This window comes from Myripristis murdjan, chromosome 8, assembly GCF_902150065.1.
Source record: "Myripristis murdjan chromosome 8, fMyrMur1.1, whole genome shotgun sequence".
NCBI classification, from domain to species: Eukaryota; Metazoa; Chordata; class Actinopteri; order Holocentriformes; family Holocentridae; genus Myripristis; species Myripristis murdjan.
Genome location: NC_043987.1, coordinates 9493287 through 9512802, shown reverse-complemented (window position 1 = coordinate 9512802; position 19516 = coordinate 9493287). Strand labels below are relative to the sequence as shown.

The window sequence follows — 19516 nt, the reverse complement described above, 5'->3', positions numbered from 1 at the left end:
CCCAGGCCTGGGGCCTAAAGGACAGAACAAGCTTATATCTTTTCCTTAATGCAAAAAGAGTTTTTTTTAAACTCACTGGCTTGGCAGCGATTCCACCTCTTATTGCTGTGTTTTCACTTCTCCTTTAGCAATTGAGAATTAACTTGACGAAAAAGTGCATTACAGATTAAATGAATGATAATTACTGGAAGGCGAATGGCTATTCTGATCCCAAAACAGATTTATCTGGGAAGTCAAACATCAATATTCAAGACGCCCGAGCTGTTCCATTGACTTTGCTATGTTAATTTATGGCTCAGTATGATGATGCTGGTCTTGTGTGATTGGCTGGTGACTGACCTTGATGTGTCGGTTCATGGCGGTGGACTGGGCAGCCCTGACCAGCCCCTCCAGCTCTGCACCGCTGTAGTTCTTGGTCTCAGCTGCCAGTTCTTTGATGTTGACATCAGGAGCGAGCAGGCCGAAGCCTCTCATCTTGTTGGTGTGGATGGTCAGGATCTGGACGCGACCCTTCTCATCAGGGAGACCTGTGTGTGTGTGTGTGTGTGTGTGTGTGTGTGTGTGTGGAGGAAGGGTATAGGGAAAAGTAGAGGGCGTTGGGGGAGAAGGTGAGAATGATCATGAAAGAAAAAGAGAAAAGAGTGGAGCAACAATAGAGGTTGAGAAAGCAAAGAATGAAAAATGTGGGCAAAATCCATATCAGATCTCTACAGGGTTGGTTTGGTCAAGAGGCATCATGTGAAGAAAGTGAAGCCTTCATTTATTCAGCTGACAGATGATCTGCATCAAATCTGGTTCAAATATGTATCAGTATTTTATTAATGTTTTTTTTTTTTATCTTGATATGTATCACTATGCGATTCATATGCAAAATTTTTAAATTTCAAATGAATTTTCATCCCATTAAAGAATGGTAAACAAAACCCATGCCTAACTTTGCCATTTGTTAAATAAAATATATATATATTTGTTATCATGAATATGGACATCGTAAGCCATACACTCAACAACAGAGGAAACATACAAACAAAAACAATTTACACTAAAAGAGACAGTTTTCTATATTATAAACTTCAATATGTCAGCCATTGAAACAATATATTGAAGTGGTTTTATGAAATCTGTGCAGGTTGCAAAAACTGATTTAAGTACCATCACGCCACTGTTACAATATGTCCAAAATAATCATAATTAATCAATCAAACACTCAAAATGAAAAAGATTATTTAGCATTCTTCACAATCACATAATTGTGACTATTCATATCTTTTAAAATAATTATACAATAAAGGCGTTGCCATCAAATTATATTGCAAGAAATGGGTAGAACACACTTTTTATGAATATATGAATTCATATATTATTTATAGGATTTTTAATGCTTTTTCAAATATTTTTAACGCTTGTTAAGACAAAGAGGCAGTTTGGCCGCGTTTAATATAGACATCCAATATAGCATCCACCCCTTTAAAATATAAATGAAAGTACTTGAGACGGTTTTAAAAAGGCGTTATGAATATCCCAGCATCACCAGCCATGTTTCACCTCGTGTGAACTGGCCTGACTGCTCGTTTGACACGTTAGTCATTTCTATTTTCAGCTTAGAAAACAGTGATTCTCATAACACTTCTTTGGATTCCTAGACATTTGATCTCAGGACAGTATCCAAAAAATACATCTGATAGGAAAGTTCTATCTTTCCTCAAAAAAATAAACAATACTAAAAACAGGTAAGTGATCATTTTCTCTGGGAGTTTCAAATGTGGCTCCTTTGTTGTAAGCAATGAGACAATCTACCTGAGCACAGAAAGAGCTTGTTTCTGATTGGAGGGATTCTAGGCGTTATAACCGTCCATGTCTGGTGTCTGGTGTCTGGTCTCGCCTACTATTAGTAGTTTGGTAATGCACAAGAAAGAGTTCCAATCCTTAGAAAATAAGTTCATGCCATGAGAAACTTAAATTTGAACTTAAATTTGAGCATAAAGCTGAGCCATTTATGTTGAAGTCTTTGTGCTAGCGAGAGCGAGAGAGACACTATAAAGACAGGTCTACTAGCATTTTGTGCCAAGTCTTCCTTTGACTTTAAGAAGTGACTCTTAACTATACCGACATTACACATTTCAGTGTGCAGTGTATCAGTGAGTTTGTCCTCCAAGTCTGCTGCTGTTAACCTCTCGTCTTTGTTCATTTGCTGGTGATGCCAAGCTGTTTTCTGACAGAAGCATGCCGTGCAAAGCTGGTGTTTATTATGACAGCCATATGTTAATGAGGCAAATTTCAGCTGTATTCATTTTTATGCTGGTTTATAGCACACAAGCTGCTAATTTGACCATGTCCACAGATACAACGTGGTGCAAAACTCATGGTAGTTAGCGCCGGTCTTTGCAAATGTCCCACTGTGGTTCTTACCTATTTCCATCTTGACCTCAAACCTGCCGGGTCTCATCAGGGCATCGTCTATCAGGTCAGGCCTGTTAGTCATACCTGGAGAGGAGAGGAAAAAAGAGGGGGAAACAGTGGAGGGGTAAGATAAGAGTTGTGTGATTGCTGCAGACACACATGAATTAATCATTAAATGGAATAAATGTATCATGGTGACGGCGGTGCAGAGGCATGTCGAGAACAAGACGACGGGAACGTACATGGAGTGCCGAGGGGCAACGGAAGATATCAGCCTTACGTATCACATGTACACAAATAATTAAAGGTGCACTATCCAGAATTGCCGAGGGTCGATTTAAGTGAAGACCCTTTAGACTCAACTGACAAAAGCGGCGAATAAGCATGTAATCTGATGACTGAGTCTGCACGGATCTAAATTACATGCTTTTTTCCATGTTTTTTTTGTTTTGTTTTGTTTTGTTTTGCCAGTGGAGTCTCGCTCCTCATTTAAATCACGCCTCAACACCTTTACATGTACAATGTGAAACTGTGCACCTGAGGCTACCTGTAAATTAAGCTATAATGCCTCTCATTGTGATGCCATAGCCGCTCTTCATTCCATATGCAGCCCCATGATGAATTCAGCACCACAATGTGGACCACATATAGTGTCAAGACTTATTTGTACACTAAATCTATATTCTATGTACCCCTACTATGAATTTGTGTGTTACATTATGTATACATACAAAGGACTAAGAAGTTTTTCCTTGATGTTAGGCTGTGGTATTTTTAGTGTGGTATTAAGGCTATATTCTTCTTATTCTCTTATGTATTGCATGTATTGCAAGTACTTGTGCTATTTGTTTGTTCTGTTATTCTGAAGTTGGTCACTAGAATGAAACATCAAATATAAAGCTTTTCAATATTCTATTATTCTTCATTGTTTATTTATTTTATTTATTTGTTTTTATTTATTTATTTGTTTATTCATTTTTTATTTATTTTTATAATATGATATTGTTTTTTACTTATTTTTATTTATTTATTCATTTTATATATTTATTCATCATCATTCATGATTGCATTCGTATGTTGCTGTGAATTTTGTTTCACCTGCAAAACAAAAAAAAAAAAAAAAAAAAAAAAAAGGCAGTCCTGTACGGTTAGTTCTTGTTTGTTCTTGTTACATTGTGCACCTTTAAAATGAAGTTGTTGATAAATCATCAGCATACCTCAATATATCGATCATGGCTGCAGGGGAGAGCGGCGGAGTATGGAGCCGTATTGATATCCCACCTGCATTATTCCAATCACATTTTGGAAATACGTGGCATTTTGGCACATTAACTGCCAATTCGGTAATTAAAATCTCATTTGCCACGGTCGCATGGTTTCATGTTTGTCAAAGGCACAAGTAACCAAGAAAACATCATTCATTTTTCACCACAACAGGGAGCAAATTAACTGATAATTCCTCAGCAATTGATGGCGCCGCCGATGAAATGTAGTGAGGCGGCATCAAGCTGCGGAGACAATTTAAATTCTTTGTTTACATCTTGCAAACTGATGCACCTTGTGATTATAGCTGAGAGCAACTTTAGCTCTCCGGTGGATCTAGTGTCAGCGGAGCAGGTACTAAGGGGTCATATCTATTAAAGAGTAATGAGTGTGTAGTATTGATTAAAGCATGACTAGGTATCTCTAGTTTCAGTGGCTCTCCTCCTATAGCATGTCAGCTTTCAAACTAGTGGGGTCGGAGGAGAGGACAACTATCAAATCAATCAGGTTATGCAGCGTCAACCTAAATGCACTCACATGTGGAGTTAACCTGTCCTCTGACTCAAGCAGCACCTTTTTTTTTTTTTTTTACCAGTTACCACCATAAAAAGAAGAGGTTTGGTTCCTTTCAGTAACATTACTAGTGATAAGTTTAGTGAGCAGCAGGAATCTCAGTGAAGCAGGCCTGTGACCAGATGGTTGCCCGTCTGTGGAACCGGCTCAAACAAACATAAACACTCTCTGCTCTCTAAAGGAGCTCTCCTTGAATAAGGCGCTCGACCTCCAAGTGGAGCGGAGCGGCTCCACTGGAGTGTGAAGCTGCATGAAGGACAGCCAGTGCATCCTCAGGAAAAGCTGTCCTTGGTAAATAAAGTTTGAAAATACATGAATAAATAAATCAATCAATAACAGGGAAAAAAAAATGCTATTCTGTGGTTTTGAATGCTGCCAAAACATTCACTTCAGCATTGAAGCTGTCAGTGGCTGATGTTTTGCTTTTGGTGCCCCACAAGGCATTAATAAATAAAAGAATATCATTTGTCCTTATATAAATGTTTGTGCACTAGTTACAAACACATTCATAAATGGAAGTTAATTATTTACAAATAAGTAAACATATACAAATGACTGTTGCTTTATTTATAAATGTTATGTAGCCTACTTGAAAATTTACTGAAATATCTATAACTATCTCTAACCCTTTACTGAACCCTGATGAATATGTAAATGGTTACATATATTTACAACCATCTTTATAACCACTTTATAAATGTAGAAATGATAATATATTAAATAATTATCAATACCTTATGATGTATCAGTTTTTATTTAATGTTTTCAGTCCAAATCACATTTATCCCTTTTTTGGCCAAAAAAAAAAAAAAAAAAAAAAAAGACTACAAAAACCTTTAAGTACGCATGTTCTCCAGATTTTTTCTACTTGTCTCTATGGGCCCCTCGGGAGTCTAACATGAAATTCTACCTATAGGAACAGAACCACTAGACATACAGAGGTGAAAATGGTATTGAACGTCTTGTGTCAGTCTGGGCAAGAGGATAAAAAGGCTATGCTGCCCAGAATGTTGGAGAATTCCTTTATTAAAAGAGTCACACTATAACCACTATAACCCTTAAATAAAATGAGAGAAAATGATTCTTGAGATCTGACACACTGACAAGTATAAACATCTGGGGTTTTCATTTTCTTGTTTTTGCTAAAATGAAAAAAAAAAAAGAAAAAAGAAAAAAGAAAACAGTATGCATGTTCCTCAAATTTTTACACTTGTAGGCCATCATGGTTGAGTGAAACTCTCCACTGAAGCCCAGACAAATGAAATTTGGGGATATAGCAGCTTTAAGGCAGGGTCAGATGCCATATTTAACCAAAAGTGAGAGAATCATTGGGAATCATTTAAAAAATTAATGAATAAAATGTACAAAACAAAATGAATTTCATGGCAGGGTTTATCAGATGTTTTTATGTAGCTGTGCTCAGCTGGATCACATGACTGTCCACAACAAAAGGCTGACACCTGACTGATATGTTGTTGGGGCAGAGGTGGAAAAGCTGGGATGAATAAACCACCTTCCTCTAATGGGACGTACCGATGACCAGGATGTTGTTGAGCTGCTCCACTCCGTCAATCTTGGACAGGAGCTGGTTGACCACAGTGTCGTGCACGCCTGTGCTGCTAGCGCCCGTGCCTCTCTGCTTGCAGATGGCGTCCAACTCGTCAAAGATGATGATGTGGAGGCCGCTGTTGGCTCCCAGCTGCAGAGGGGTGAGGCACAGGGACTTAGCACATCTGCCGATTTTTAGTCATATCTTTGCAATGTATGCTATTTAATGATTTAAGTGTCCTTCACACTGTATTGTCTCATATTGTCTCATAGAAAAGGAGAGGGAATAATGAGCGTATTCAAAAGAGAAAAGGCAGAAGGAGAGTTAGGGGAGGAAGAGAATCAGTTTAAGGGGGAGGAAAGCAATAAAGAAATGAGGACAAAGCAAGAGACAGCTGGAAAGAAAATCCCCTCCCAAAAAAATGGAAGGAAAATTGGAAGGGAGCTTGAGTAGGTGGCAAAGGAAGGAAAGAAAAGAAGTGGAGGAGTACAAAGTTGGAGATTTCACAGCCCCGAAAACTGAACGAAGAAGTTGAGGATGAAGAGAGAGAGGCGGCGGGTGAGGGGCTTGAGGAGGAACGTGGGAGGACAAAACAACGAGAGGAGAGAGAGTTAAGAGGCGGGAGATGCGGAGGAGGAATGGCGAGCTAAAGACTCATTTCATGGCCCATTTGTAATTTCAGGAATGCTTGTCACACCAAAAATTGATCTGATGGGTGTTTGCTAAAAGTTAAATTGAACTTAGGCAGGGATGCTGAACCTTGCCATAGCTATGCCTTTAATTTTCATTTCAGCAATCATTTGATCTCTTCAAATTTCTAATATTTAATGAATCAGCAGCATTTTTCTTATTGCAGTAATTAGAGTAAATGTATTACAAACAGCAGCAGCACCAGTACAACTCATAACAGTAAAATAGTGGTATTAATATATCAGTACTATAACGATACTGTGATATGAGACTAGATATCATCTGTAATTTTGAATAAAATCAAATAGTGATACGGCATATGTGGTGTTATATCCTGGTTTTGAAAGCTTCATAACAGTAAACAAATTCAATTTTCTGAACTTTTTAGACAGTTGTTCTGTTATTTGCCTCTGCCTGCTTGGTCATCATACTCACATTACTAATGGCTGTTTATTGAAAACCAATAGTGAGCCCAACAGTATTGTATTTGGTCAAAAATATTGTGACAATTGATTTTGTCCATATTACCCAGCCCTAAGTAGTGGTATTCATAGTTGGAGCAGTGATATGATTTCATTTGCATAGCAGTTTTCAAAGGCAGAGTTACAACATGCCTTAAAGACAATAAAACCATAAGAAACTATAAAAGCAAATAAAATAAACAACAGAAGCTCGTGAGATGAATTATTAACAGGCCTACAGTAAGCTGTACTGGTAGCCGAATCCTAGATAGAACATCCAAGACATGAAGGATGTGCGCTGCTCCCTCACCCTCTTCTGCTCCTCCTCGGCCTCCGCAAACAGTTTCCTGATGTTGGCCTCCGACTCGCCCACGTACTTGTTGAGGATCTCGGGGCCGTTGACGATCTTTGGCTCTCGGGCGTTGAGCATCTTGCCAATCTGCCTGGCCATCAGTGTTTTACCACAGCCTGGGGGCCCAAACAGCAGGATGCCTTTCACGTGCTTACAACCTGGGAGAGAGGAGAGAGGGATGGGACAACAAGCACAGGAGGGGGTGGAAGTTGGAAAATGAAAGGACAACAAAGGGAGGATGCAAAGTGGAGAAAAAGCACTCAATATCGGTGAGAGAAAAACAAAGAACTTGAGAGAGATGAAAGAGAAGAGGAGATTATGCGTTTAGGAGGACAGTATTTATTATGCTATTTTTTATATGCTCAAAAGCCTCAGGGATGTGAAACCAGCTTATAAAAACAATTTGTGGTGATAAAAGCGATGAAAAACAGCGTGTATTTGTGCATGGGTGGTTATCAAGATTTTGCTTGGTAAAGCAAACTGCAATACTGTAATTTCCTCCACTGTGTTATTGCTACACTACATTTCCCAACCACAGGGACACACAGTGTATAACATTTCAGTCAAGGTTAGTTCTTCCTGTTAGACTCTACACAATCATTCACTTTTATGTAAGTATTATCTTTTTGGGGAAAAAAAAAGATGTTAAAAATATCATTATTGCATCTTAAACAAAGGAGCAACTTCATATGTACCAATTAAAACCCTTTTAATTTTCTTATGCATCTTGTTTCAACGGTTCTCTACCTCTTATGGAAATTAGAAAGAAAATGCTCTACCATAATATATTGCCAGAAGCAGAAAAAGAAAAATAGAATGACGACTACTGCAGTACTCGGTTCAGAAAGAAAATTCAAACCAGCTGAGGCACGCCGTCATCGTGAAAATATCAAGATGTCCTCATTTGACAAGAAATATTGAAGATGCAGCGCAGGTATTTTCTCACCCATCTGTTCCACAATGTCTGGAGGGAAGACCCGGGAAGCGAAGGCTCGGCGGAAAATGTCGGAGAACTCCTTGTCCAGACCTCCGATCCCCATCTTCTCAAAGTTCCAGTCTGGGTTGATGATTGTCTGTCGCGCCTCCTTGGTCTTTGCCTTACCTGTGAAGTGAAAAGGGGGGGTCGGCTGGGTCAACAACTGTGATAAATAACCTTTGGAATATACTTTTCTAAATGAATTTCTGAGTGAAAGCAGGGCTGCAGTGGAGTGTAAAAGCCATCAAAACTCAGTTTGCCAACCTTTTCATTTGCAGAAATAGAGTTTATCCAGCTTTTTAGCTTGTCATGAATATTTATGATCAAAATTTACGGCATGTCATAATAAGTGTATAAAACTGATGCAAGCTAGATGAGGGCAGAAAATGCATAAATTAATACTAGTTCTAAAAACTTAATCATTAAATTGGTAGTTAATTCCCTAATGACTATTTTTTTTTAATTTACTGGGTTGAATTATAGTATAATACTTGTTACACAGAAGCATGGTTTCCTATTTTGTCAGTATTTCAAGGCAGGAGGAGGACATTTGATGGTTTAAGCATCATCAACACTGAGTGCACATTTGAGTACAGGCTTCTTGGACAGCAACATGGCAGGAAACTGTGTTACGAGTCAGGACGGAAAGGGAAGAAAAGCAGATTACTGAGGGACACCATGAAAAATACAACTCGAGCCTAGTTGGACGACGGTCTGACAAGCTCTCTGTGTCTTTGCCTTAACAGACGGGGGAGTGAGAAAAGAGTGGCGTTAATCCAGTGAAATGTTTTATGGAAGACGATGCAAATTGTGTATGAAAGAGAAGATTGTCGTGAGTAATGAAGGAGAGTGTGGGTAGGTTTTTGTATTGGACTGACAGTTTATGTCTCTGGATGTCAGATGGGGGTGGCATGGGGGCTTAGTGGTTCACAGTAAAAAAGTCCTGGGTTTGAATCCTGGCCTTGTTCCCACGGTGCAGAGACAGGCACATTAGTTGAACTGGGGACTCTCAGGGCTACATTGCTTGCATGTCCTGGGTGTTTCCCTGCCTTCCAGCCTATGTACTCCTCCCATGACCCTGGTGAGGAATGTGTGAGTATAGAAAATGGATGGATGGATGAATGCATTTCAGGTCTGTCAAAGTTGGTTTTTACTGCCATCTTGTGGGGGAAACAGACACTGCAACAGGCCTGGGCCCAAAGAAGCTGCATTTTCACTGAGATAGCTGAGGTGAATAATATACTGAAGAAATCCAGTGAGACAAATTTAATTGCACTCATTGTGACTATTTCAAATTTTTGCACAGAAATTTCTTATCTTTCAGAATATTCCCTGAGACTAAGCAGGCGAAGGAAAGATAAGGATCCTTTCAGTAAGGCAGCTTATCTTAAACCCCACAAAAAGCAAAATTATGTAGAAGACAGAAGACAGAAATATCTACCTTTGATTACTCCTCATTTTATACTAAATACAAATCTAATGCTATTAAAAACTGATGCTCAAATTGCCTTTATACACAGATTAGTATTAGCATTATTACTTTAAATTCCTTTAAAACGTGTACATCAACATTTGTACATTATGAATCATCACCAGGTTATGTAATTTGTCCCTTTGGATTTGTGAGATTATATTGATAGAGGACAAAATAATAATTTAAAGTATCATAACAATGACAGAAAACATGGAACAGACATTATGCAAGATTTAAGAAATTAATATAAATAAAGAACAAAAAATATAGCTGTCCTTCATGATTATTGGTGATGATAAAATGTCAATACATAGTTCCTACAGTATAAACCTTTGAGTAAGGAAGCCAAAGTCATATTTTACTGGTCAGAAGGTCGCCACATGTTGAGAATGACCTAATCAACATTAAGATTCTGCCTGTGAGGAGGTTCTGACATTGTGGAAAACATCAAGCAGTGTGGGGGGAGGACAGGAACGTACCAACGAGTGTGAGGGAGGAGCTCTCTGCCTTCTCAAAGATCACCTGGCTGTTGCCCACCATCAGCCCAATGTCGATCTGACGGAGACAACACAGTCACAAATACGTTCCAAAAAAACAGCCACAACGTCCTCAAACACACCATGGTCAAGACTGCAAATCATATGAATACAATTATCTTTCAAGTGTTGCTTATCATGCACTGCAGTTCCCAGGGATCACCTGTCAATCAAACACTGTGGGCGGGACTGTGATGTTTTTCCTTGAATTTTCTACTCATGGAGTTTGAGTTTCTGTACGTGGTGCTCTTTTATTTGTCTGCTCAGCCATGGTGGCTATCACTGCCAAGGCTCACTAACCACTTCTTCTTCTGCTTACTTATCCAGAAATATAAAATGTAGGCTCGTTGGAGGAAAAGATTGCGCTTCAACAAAAAGATTCTCAGTGGAGTGCTAAACCCAAAATCCGATATTCAAAAAGTATGAAAAGGTAGCACATCGCAAATTGTCATGTCAAGCCCTGATGAAGGCCTTTGTCCTCCTTGACATGACAATTTAGCATGTGCTACCTATTCACACTTTTTGAATAAAATGTACACTATTTGGTAACACAGACATTTATTAGTACAAAAAATATAGCAGATTACTTAGAATTCAAGAACAAAATTTCTCTTTTAACCCTTTTCAACTTAGCCCCTTCCATTAACTTTTATGTACATTTGCTATTTATTTTTAGGTACAGCCGTGTAGTATGTATCGTGATGGTTATGATGGCTTAACATGCCAGTGGAAGAACAAGCCACTCATCACTTTCATTGCTGCTACACATCACTTTTATTACTGCCATTTGCCACTAAGTCATTTCACTTAACCTTCATGTATAGCAGTGTTGCATAATGTTGTAGATTATGTGCACGGTCCCATATGTCAGTGCCAAGGACAAATTTCCATTTTATGTCAGTTTCATGGACAGAGAGGTCCATGAAACCTCTTCAGGCTATTAAGCAGATGCAAATATTGACAAAAGAAAATTCTATGGTCTTTCAAATAATACGTAGATAATAAATAGATCCTTTCCAACATTTCTAACAGCTGAACAGGGAGCAAAACATTTTTTTTTCTTCCAAAAGGATAAAGAAGAAAGAAAAGCAAGCGATGTAAAGGCCGTGTGTCCGGTTTTCCTGTTTTGTATTTCATCTTTGATCTCCAGGACATTATTTCCTTTGCATGAAGATTTGCAGTTAGATTTTTGGTAACAGAAAGTTTTCTTTGTTGCGGCCCTATTTAGTGATTCAGCGTGATAATAGGGCTGTTTTTTCCCCCCAAAAAACTAAAAACTAGGACAACAAGAAAAGCGCACTAATGGAGTTTTTCACCAATTGCTTGAAGAAATGTCACAGAAAAACTGCACACTGTGCACTGGTGCTTTGCTGGAGAGTGCAGTTTTTCTGTGCTGAAGATGACTCAGATGATTCTTACATGCTAAATTAATTATTCACTTCCAGCCACTAAGGCGCAGCAGTGTAAGACTATTTAACAATATCTGCATCGACAATCCATTAAAAAGCTTCTGTCGCCTGATTCATTATGCGCAACGTCTGACTGCACCAAACAATCAGGATGATATTCATTAGCATAATTTTCTTAAATACTGATCATTACATTTCTAAAGGCAATGTAATTATAATGCCACCATGTGTCAGGTATTAAATGTTTAATTATGCATGAGCAAGTAAACAATATGTTAATCAGTTTTATAAGCATGCTGAATGGTGGAGGAACATTAGATCCATCTCTCTCCTCACTAAAAATGTATGAAAAAGTCACAACAGGGATCCTCTCAGCATTTCACTGGACTTTCACAAGCAATAGTTTGGATAGGATTTGGTTTGTTTTACATTTGCATTGCCTTTATATTTTAGGCATGTAGCTGGCAGTCTTTAGCCTAAAATGGTGCACCAACTCTGCAAGCAACCATTGCGAGACGTTTTTCAAATTCCAAAGTAGAGATACCCATATCTGGACACGGCAGATAACCCTGGACTACTTCAACAAATGCCCAATGTGACGAGGGCTTGTTTCTGTGGTGAAATTCTATCTAGATAAAGAGCTCTGGGCACAGGCAGGTACCTTCTGTTTCTTTCCACTGGCCGGTTCTCCCTTAAGGATGCTGGCGTCCATGGCCTCTATGTCCTTTATCATCAAGCCAAACAGCTTGTCACAGAAACTGAAGACCAACTGAGAGAGACAGACAGAGAGAGAGAGAGAAAAGAGAAGAAGAGCAAGAAGATGATAAAAACCTGAGCAACACCAACAAACAACAAAGCATGCAACACATTTTGCATCTCGTGTTCATGCGCCAGCGCGTGTGAGTGTGAACCTGCTGGGTGATGGAGAAGGCCTGGTTGTTGAACTGCTGGATGAACTCGGCGGCCATCTTGTCAGAGTCGTAGGGGGAGGAGTCGGTGCTCTTCTTCTGCAGGAAGTCGATTTCGATTGTCATGGCGCCGATGCACTGCTTGGACTTGTCGAAGTTGTAGTTGGACACTGCAAGGGACAGAAAGCACCAAACTGAGTAAACTGCACTCAAACCCAGTGTATTTAGCATGGCTGTAGATATAATTTGGCTGGCATGGCTTACACTGTGTGGAAAACAACTGAACACAATGACAACATGACTAAATATCAACAAAACAACCTGGACTGGACTACTGAAGAAGAGAAAAGAAAAGAAAAGAAAAGAAAAGAAATGAAAAGAAAATTTTGAACAGAAAAGTATAAAACTGAAAAGATCAGAACAGAACAGTATATAGTAGAACAGAAAAAGAACAGAATGGAATGAATTGAAAATGGAATAAAATAAAAACAGAGAAGAAAAAACATAAGATAATGGAAAAGAAAAAGAACAGAACAGAATTTAACAGAATAAAACTGGAAAAATGAAAAGAATATCAAAGAACAGAAAAAAGAATAGAACAGAACAGCATTGAACAGAACAGAACAGAATAAAATAGAAACAAAAAGAACAGAATAGAACAGAGAAAGAACAGAATTTTTTTCTTAAAAAAACTTAGTCTTTTAATGGCTCTTGTAAAAAAATATTGTATTGTAATCTATTGTAAAAGGTCTAAATAAAACAAAGGGAGGCTCTCCCTGTGGACAGACTGCAGAGTGAAGCGGTGGAGGTGCACACTGTTTCCTCCAGCAGGGGTTAGCATTGAACTACCAGAACCTCCATGTGGCTGCCTTAACGGTCTGGTGCATCATTATAACAAAACACTTTGCGTTTTAAATGGTGACAAAACTGCTTGTGTGTGTACATAATGAGTTATTATCATCATAAGAGGTCGCAAGATGAGCACAGGCCGCATTTGTACCGTGAAGTGTGCAAAGCGGTGATTAAACAGATAACTGGAGCTCCATGTGTCGAGGTTTTTATTCTAAAGTGAATCGTCTAGTGTGTTAATCAGACTCAGGATATTACCTTCCACCTCCTGGCCGATGGAGAGGCCGGCCCATTTCCTCTGCAAGAAAGATAAGGGAACACTCAGCATTCACACAGAGAAAAGAAATAGTAATTGTGTGTGTGTATGTGTGTGTGTGTGTGTTTGTGTTTGTTTGTGTGTGTTTGTGCACCTGAGGCAGGCTGAAGGCGATCGTTCCAGGCACCACAGTGTGATGGCCCTTGACGGTGAATACAAACTTGTGGTTGGGCGTGGTCTTCACCGTCACATGTCTGCAGAGAGAAGACAGTGAGACCCCGAGTCCAGCAAACCTCTGAAAACCCCATTTTGCCCTCCATCCGCACAAAAACAGATGTGTTTTCAAATGAACCTGATTCAGTGTGGATATGCCAGTAGCTACTGTTGGTCAACAGGTGCTTGTGTGAAAAAAAGTCATGGTGATGATACCCAAAACTCAAATTAGCTGAGAGCACTGAGATTTGATGACATCTTTGTTACACTTTGTTACTCATTGACTTTTCACTGTCTGACACGTTCTTTTATGCTCCAGCTCAGTGGTGTTCAAAGTGGGGCTCGGGGACACCCAGGGGTCCTTAAAAGGCTTCTAAGGGCTCTCCAGCAGAATAATGAATTGTTTAATTTCACTGTCATTTGATTTGCTGGAAATGGAGAAATCATGTTGACATTTTCCTCTCTCAGGTTTAACCTCACCACAATTTGTGTTCATGCATGGCATCTAAACATTTCCGTCCCCTGAAACCTGACCAAATTCACTTGATTTATCCCAAAAAATGAGGCAAAGGTGATTAGCAAATTAATGTTAGGAACATTCTTAAAAAAAAAAAAAAAAAAAAAAAAAAAAAGCTTTAATATTGCAATATGGAAAAAGCAATACACCAACAATGTCAAAGTTGCAAATGTAGGCTAACTCAAAGAATATGGGGAATGTCCCCCTTCTTTATACCTCCTGGTTACATTAATTAGTTAATTACTTCATTCATTCATTCATTCATTCATTCATTCATTCATTTCCCAGACCAAAATTAGGATTGCAGGATGCTGGATCGTATCCCAGAACTAATTGGCGGAAGGCGGGGACACTCCACCTTCCGACACTCATTACATATCATCTGGCTGGTTACATTCTGAATGGTTAGGACTGTTGCCAAGCAGAAAACAAGGCCTTCCTGTCTCCTTCTTGGGTCATTAGATTCAAAGTGTTGAGTGTAATGGATTAAAAAGAACACTTCAACTCTAGTCCTCATGCAAGGACCTCAGTTTGTGAAGCACAGCAGTGACACCATGACTAGAGACCAAACAAAGTGTAGCGAGGACAGAGCAGCCTGAGAGTGTTTCTGCTCTCTGCACACCAACACACACAGTAAGCTAATCATTGGCAGAAGCTGTCATGCCAAAATGTGAACACAGAATATGCATGAATATGGAATAAAAGTGGTTACATGATTTTAATGACAAACATATACATGCAGTTAAGCATGAGTGATTAATGTTGTTCACATGAGCAAGAAAAAATTACCCCCCCCACCCCCCCCCCACCCCCCCCCCCACCCCCACAAACACTTTGTACCCAACATAAATCAAAATATCTCTTTATATCAGACTCCCTAGAGAGTAAAATCACTTCAAACTGGAGTCCGTCGCCAACTGAAAGTCAACCTGGGGTCCAGATCATGAAGAAGTTTGAAAACCCAGATCTGATCTACTATTTTGTGCTTGGAACCTCAGTCAAATCCACTGTAATTTTTCAGCCTCATCTTACAATGCATTTCAATTCACTAACTCCTCTCACCGTGTCTGACACATTCTTTTATTCTCATGTTTTAAACCCTGCAATTATTTCCCTTAACTCTTAACTTTGCTGATGTATATTCTGCCTTTCCTTTCATTCCCTGTTTTGTAAAAGTGTGTAAAGCACTTTGTGGCACCACTAGGTTTGTGCTTTAAAGCGCGACACAGAGAAAGATGGTTTGACTGGACTTGCCGACTGGAAATCCAGTTAAAATGTGCTGCTCGTTTGAAAAAAAAAAAAAAGCTGATATATTTGTTTGATATGTCTTGTTTTTGGTGATGTGAGCACTAAAAATATGCCATGCTGTCAGCACGGTGGGGAACATGTGCACCAACAGCGTGTCCTCTTCACTGGAAACAAAAATACAGGCTAGTATGAGCGAGAAAAGCCCCACACAAGCCGGTAGAGACAGAGAGTAACACCAAAGGTTATCAAAATGATGAATTGCTCAATTTAGCAAGGGATATTAAAAAAAAAAAAAAAAAAAAAAAAAAAAAAAAAAAAAAAAAAGCTGCTATTAGAGTAGTTATTGTTGCACTGTTGAACTACCTGCAAGAGTTACTGTCTGGAAAACACCTGAATAAGGCACAAAGGTGATATGGCAAAGAAGTAGCCTAGAGATTTAGAGAGTTTTGGACTATCTTTTGGCCACAATGTCCAGTCAACTTGGTAAAAATCACTGAAAAAGAACAAACTGCAGTTGCTGTAGCAGTAAAATGTAGTATTAATTCAATTTGAAGTGTTTTTAATATACTGAAAATGTTGTAATACATAAATGAAAGCGCATCAGAGTTTATTTAATTCACAAACAGTTTAGGCATTCAGTCAAAACTGAGAAACTTTGAGAAAAGCTTTTATGCATGATGCAAATTTCATATTTATGCAGCTCGACTAATGATGTAAACACAAGGATGCCTTTGGCTCGCTGTGATCTAGTTTCTAAAGGAATGGCACAGATCATTAGCTGGTCTTTTTTCTCACATTCATCATTTTCAAAAACCCTTTCCTTGCAAACCAGAGTTGACTCGATGTAACAGTGAATCAGCCAATCGTGCAAAAACAGGGATCAAGTTTCATCTTAGACTAAAAACAATTGATGCTTTCTCAATCAGCGGCAGAATCACAACACGATTTCCATCAGCGACATTTCAGCAACAGAAAGAGACAAGGGGAAAATGCAGAAGGACTGAGATGATGTGTGAGATGTCTGAGAGCTTAATATGCTGCTGAATACTAACAGACCAGGGGAGCTTCCAGCTGTGGCTGAAAACACCCAGACAGGGACAAAGCAAGCCAGACACACAAAAAAGATGCACTGAGATTGTCGAATTCTCCTCCCAATCCTTCCCCAAAGACACACACACACACACACACACACACTGTAAATTCAAGAGGATTCAACCCATGAGCTAATCTCAAATTAGCCCAAGATTAAATTTGCAGTTGCTCAGCTTCCTACTAACAGATTTACAACAATGAAATAAGATGGGATGATGAGACTATCCACTTTGACTGACTGATTTTACAGAAAAACAAAAACTCCTCGGTGCTGAAGGTCAGCGCCTTCAATAACTCCTCTGCATCTGCCTGTGGCTTCGTTGGAGACAGGATATGGTGTCTCGGGAATTTACTCACTACACTACTAGTGACTTAAGAGGCTAATCTAAATGATTTGTGTTGCTTTTTTAGCTGTTGCATCTTCTGTGCATAAAATCGAGTTCAGGTTCAAGTTTATTTAAAGCCCAATATCACTGGTGACAGTCTCAAACAGCATGTATGCTCACCGATTTAATCATCATAGCAAGAAAAAAATGAAAAGAAATCAGGACACATGCTGCATTTAATTATATATTATAATATATTATATATATTAATATTGTGGCACAAAGAGTGAAGGAACAGGCGGTAAATCTGCCTACACCTGTCTTCTCTGCAAAATGAGGCCAGTCAATGCATGAAATGAAATGGATCTAATAGTAACTTGACCCAGGGATCACCACAGTTAGGTCAAATTAGGCCTGCATAATTTCCGCAATTAATTATCCTAGAATAATGGCATACCAGCAATACTGAAGCACTTCATTTCATTTAGAGTGCCACTTGGGGATGAAGCCTAAATCAGAGTGATCCTTGTTGATAAAGCTGTGGGAGGGGATTTCACATATGAGCAGCCTAAAACAGCAGCGAGAGGTTCATTTTTGAGGTTTCATTAACTGCTGCATTGTATGGTCGTTAATGTAAAACATATTCTGATCATTCTCACTGCCTTTTGTGGACAGCCATGTTTTTATGACATCAGGACAATGTTTTTCCTACTATGATGTTGCTAAATGCTGTTGAGGAGTTTGTGTTATGCTGGTAAAGGTGAACTCTGTAAAACTGCATTTAAGTGAGGACCCTGGAATTTGAAATGAAATTTGACGGCTGAGTCGTGATTCGCATCGTCAGCCTCACCCACTGAGTGAGTTCCATGCTCATCCCATGTATGTTTTTTGTCTGCTGAGTCTAAATCCTTCCCTCAATCAACCCTCAGTATTACATGGTGCGCCTTTAAATTTTGACATGTCAGCACTTGACACCACAGTTTGATTTGAGCAAAGATGTGTGCTGTTGTAGCCCCACTTTGTCATTTTGGTTAGTAAAACAGATTAATTTTTACAGAAAATATTTGCCTACAGTGCTCCTTTAATTTTGATTTTTTATATCTATCTAAATAAAAGGGGCTGCTGTAGCCATAATTATATAATTTCACATCAAACCACTGAGTTTAACCGTCCACATGAATGATGGACAAATTGTATTGATGGATTTGTGTTTGGATTAGCTAGATAGATGACCGAATGGCTACAAAGATGCATGGCTGTGTGCCTGGATTGACAAATGGATGAGTGATAACAGCAACTCACTGTCCTGACTGCAGATCCTTCTCGCTCACCACGGCACAATTAGTCAGCGACAGCTCATCTGTCGGGCATCGCGCCGCTTGCATGGTCTGCAGAGGATAGAGGGAGAGGGAGGAGGACGAGGAAGAGCCAAGAAGGAGAAGGAGGGGAAATAAGAAATATGTTTAAAAGATCTTGTGTGTCACCAAGCATTTGTTTTCACAGCATTTCCAGTTCTCGAGGACAAAAATAGAAGAGCTTCTGGAAGTGATGCCACGCACATCCACTTTACCTTTATTTTGCAGCTTTTATTTATCCAGAGAGAGATGACTAAGCAGTCATGCTCTTTGCCAGCAACACCCTGCCTTATATTCATACAGTTAAACACATTCACACCTGGAAGCTGCCCTGAACAACCTCAGTCTTCTCCTGCTGGTGACTGAGCAGCACCAGCAGGGCGGTTTAGTGTCAGGTGAGAATTTGTCCTGTTCAGTTCCTCCAGCTTGTTCCCGACTAGCTGCTTAGGGAATTTAACCTCTTTAACTCTTTAACACCGCACACACAGGTAGCTTCATCATTGGTGTGCACCTGAGCTTTGTTCACATCCACAGAGGTATTTTTGAAATTCTAGCAGAGATCCCAAGGTTTCCAAAGATACCAAATATGTTCGGCTGAATCACAGGGAAATGTGATCAAACGATGCACAAGACATCTAGATATTTCTTTTTGACTAAATGGTGCTGTCATAAAACAATGGCATTTTGGATTTGAATATTTACAACCAGCAGGTACACAATGTGCACAGTATGTCATATTGTTGTACAATATGGAATAAAATGTCGTTTTTCTAACTTTGAAGCAACTTCAGGCGCAATTTAAGGTTGAGTCATCTTGGTTCTCGTTAATCTAGCCAAACCCTCTCTTCCCAAGTAGATAAAATAAAAGAACACAAAAGTAAATGGAAAAAACTATTAATATCAAGATATTGACATATTGCGACACTTTTGTGATATATTATCAATACACATTGCAAATGATCAATATTGGAGTTTTCATCTTAATTTGAACAGATGCACATTTGAGTTCCTGTGAGGCATTTGAACTGGAGCTGTTTAGTCATGTCGATTTTTTATTGGAAGATTATTT

The 19516-nt window shown here is 39.1% G+C and overlaps 1 protein-coding gene across 2 annotated transcripts in view; it reads right to left on the bottom strand.

Annotated features, from left to right (window-relative positions):
• The window catches only part of nsfa (N-ethylmaleimide-sensitive factor a), a 62005-nt gene that overhangs the window by 14557 nt on the left and 27932 nt on the right, over positions 1-19516 (bottom strand). For both annotated transcript variants that reach the window (XM_030057312.1, XM_030057313.1), the window contains exons 2-12: positions 18395-18480; positions 13851-13950; positions 13699-13738; positions 12595-12761; positions 12345-12452; positions 10218-10293; positions 8235-8390; positions 7247-7446; positions 5770-5935; positions 2410-2484; positions 340-527 (exon numbers count right to left, since the gene is read on the bottom strand). In XM_030057312.1, coding sequence (XP_029913172.1) covers positions 340-527; positions 2410-2484; positions 5770-5935; positions 7247-7446; positions 8235-8390; positions 10218-10293; positions 12345-12452; positions 12595-12761; positions 13699-13738; positions 13851-13950; positions 18395-18480 — 1362 coding nt within the window. The remainder of the gene's footprint in view (positions 1-339; positions 528-2409; positions 2485-5769; positions 5936-7246; positions 7447-8234; positions 8391-10217; positions 10294-12344; positions 12453-12594; positions 12762-13698; positions 13739-13850; positions 13951-18394; positions 18481-19516) is intronic.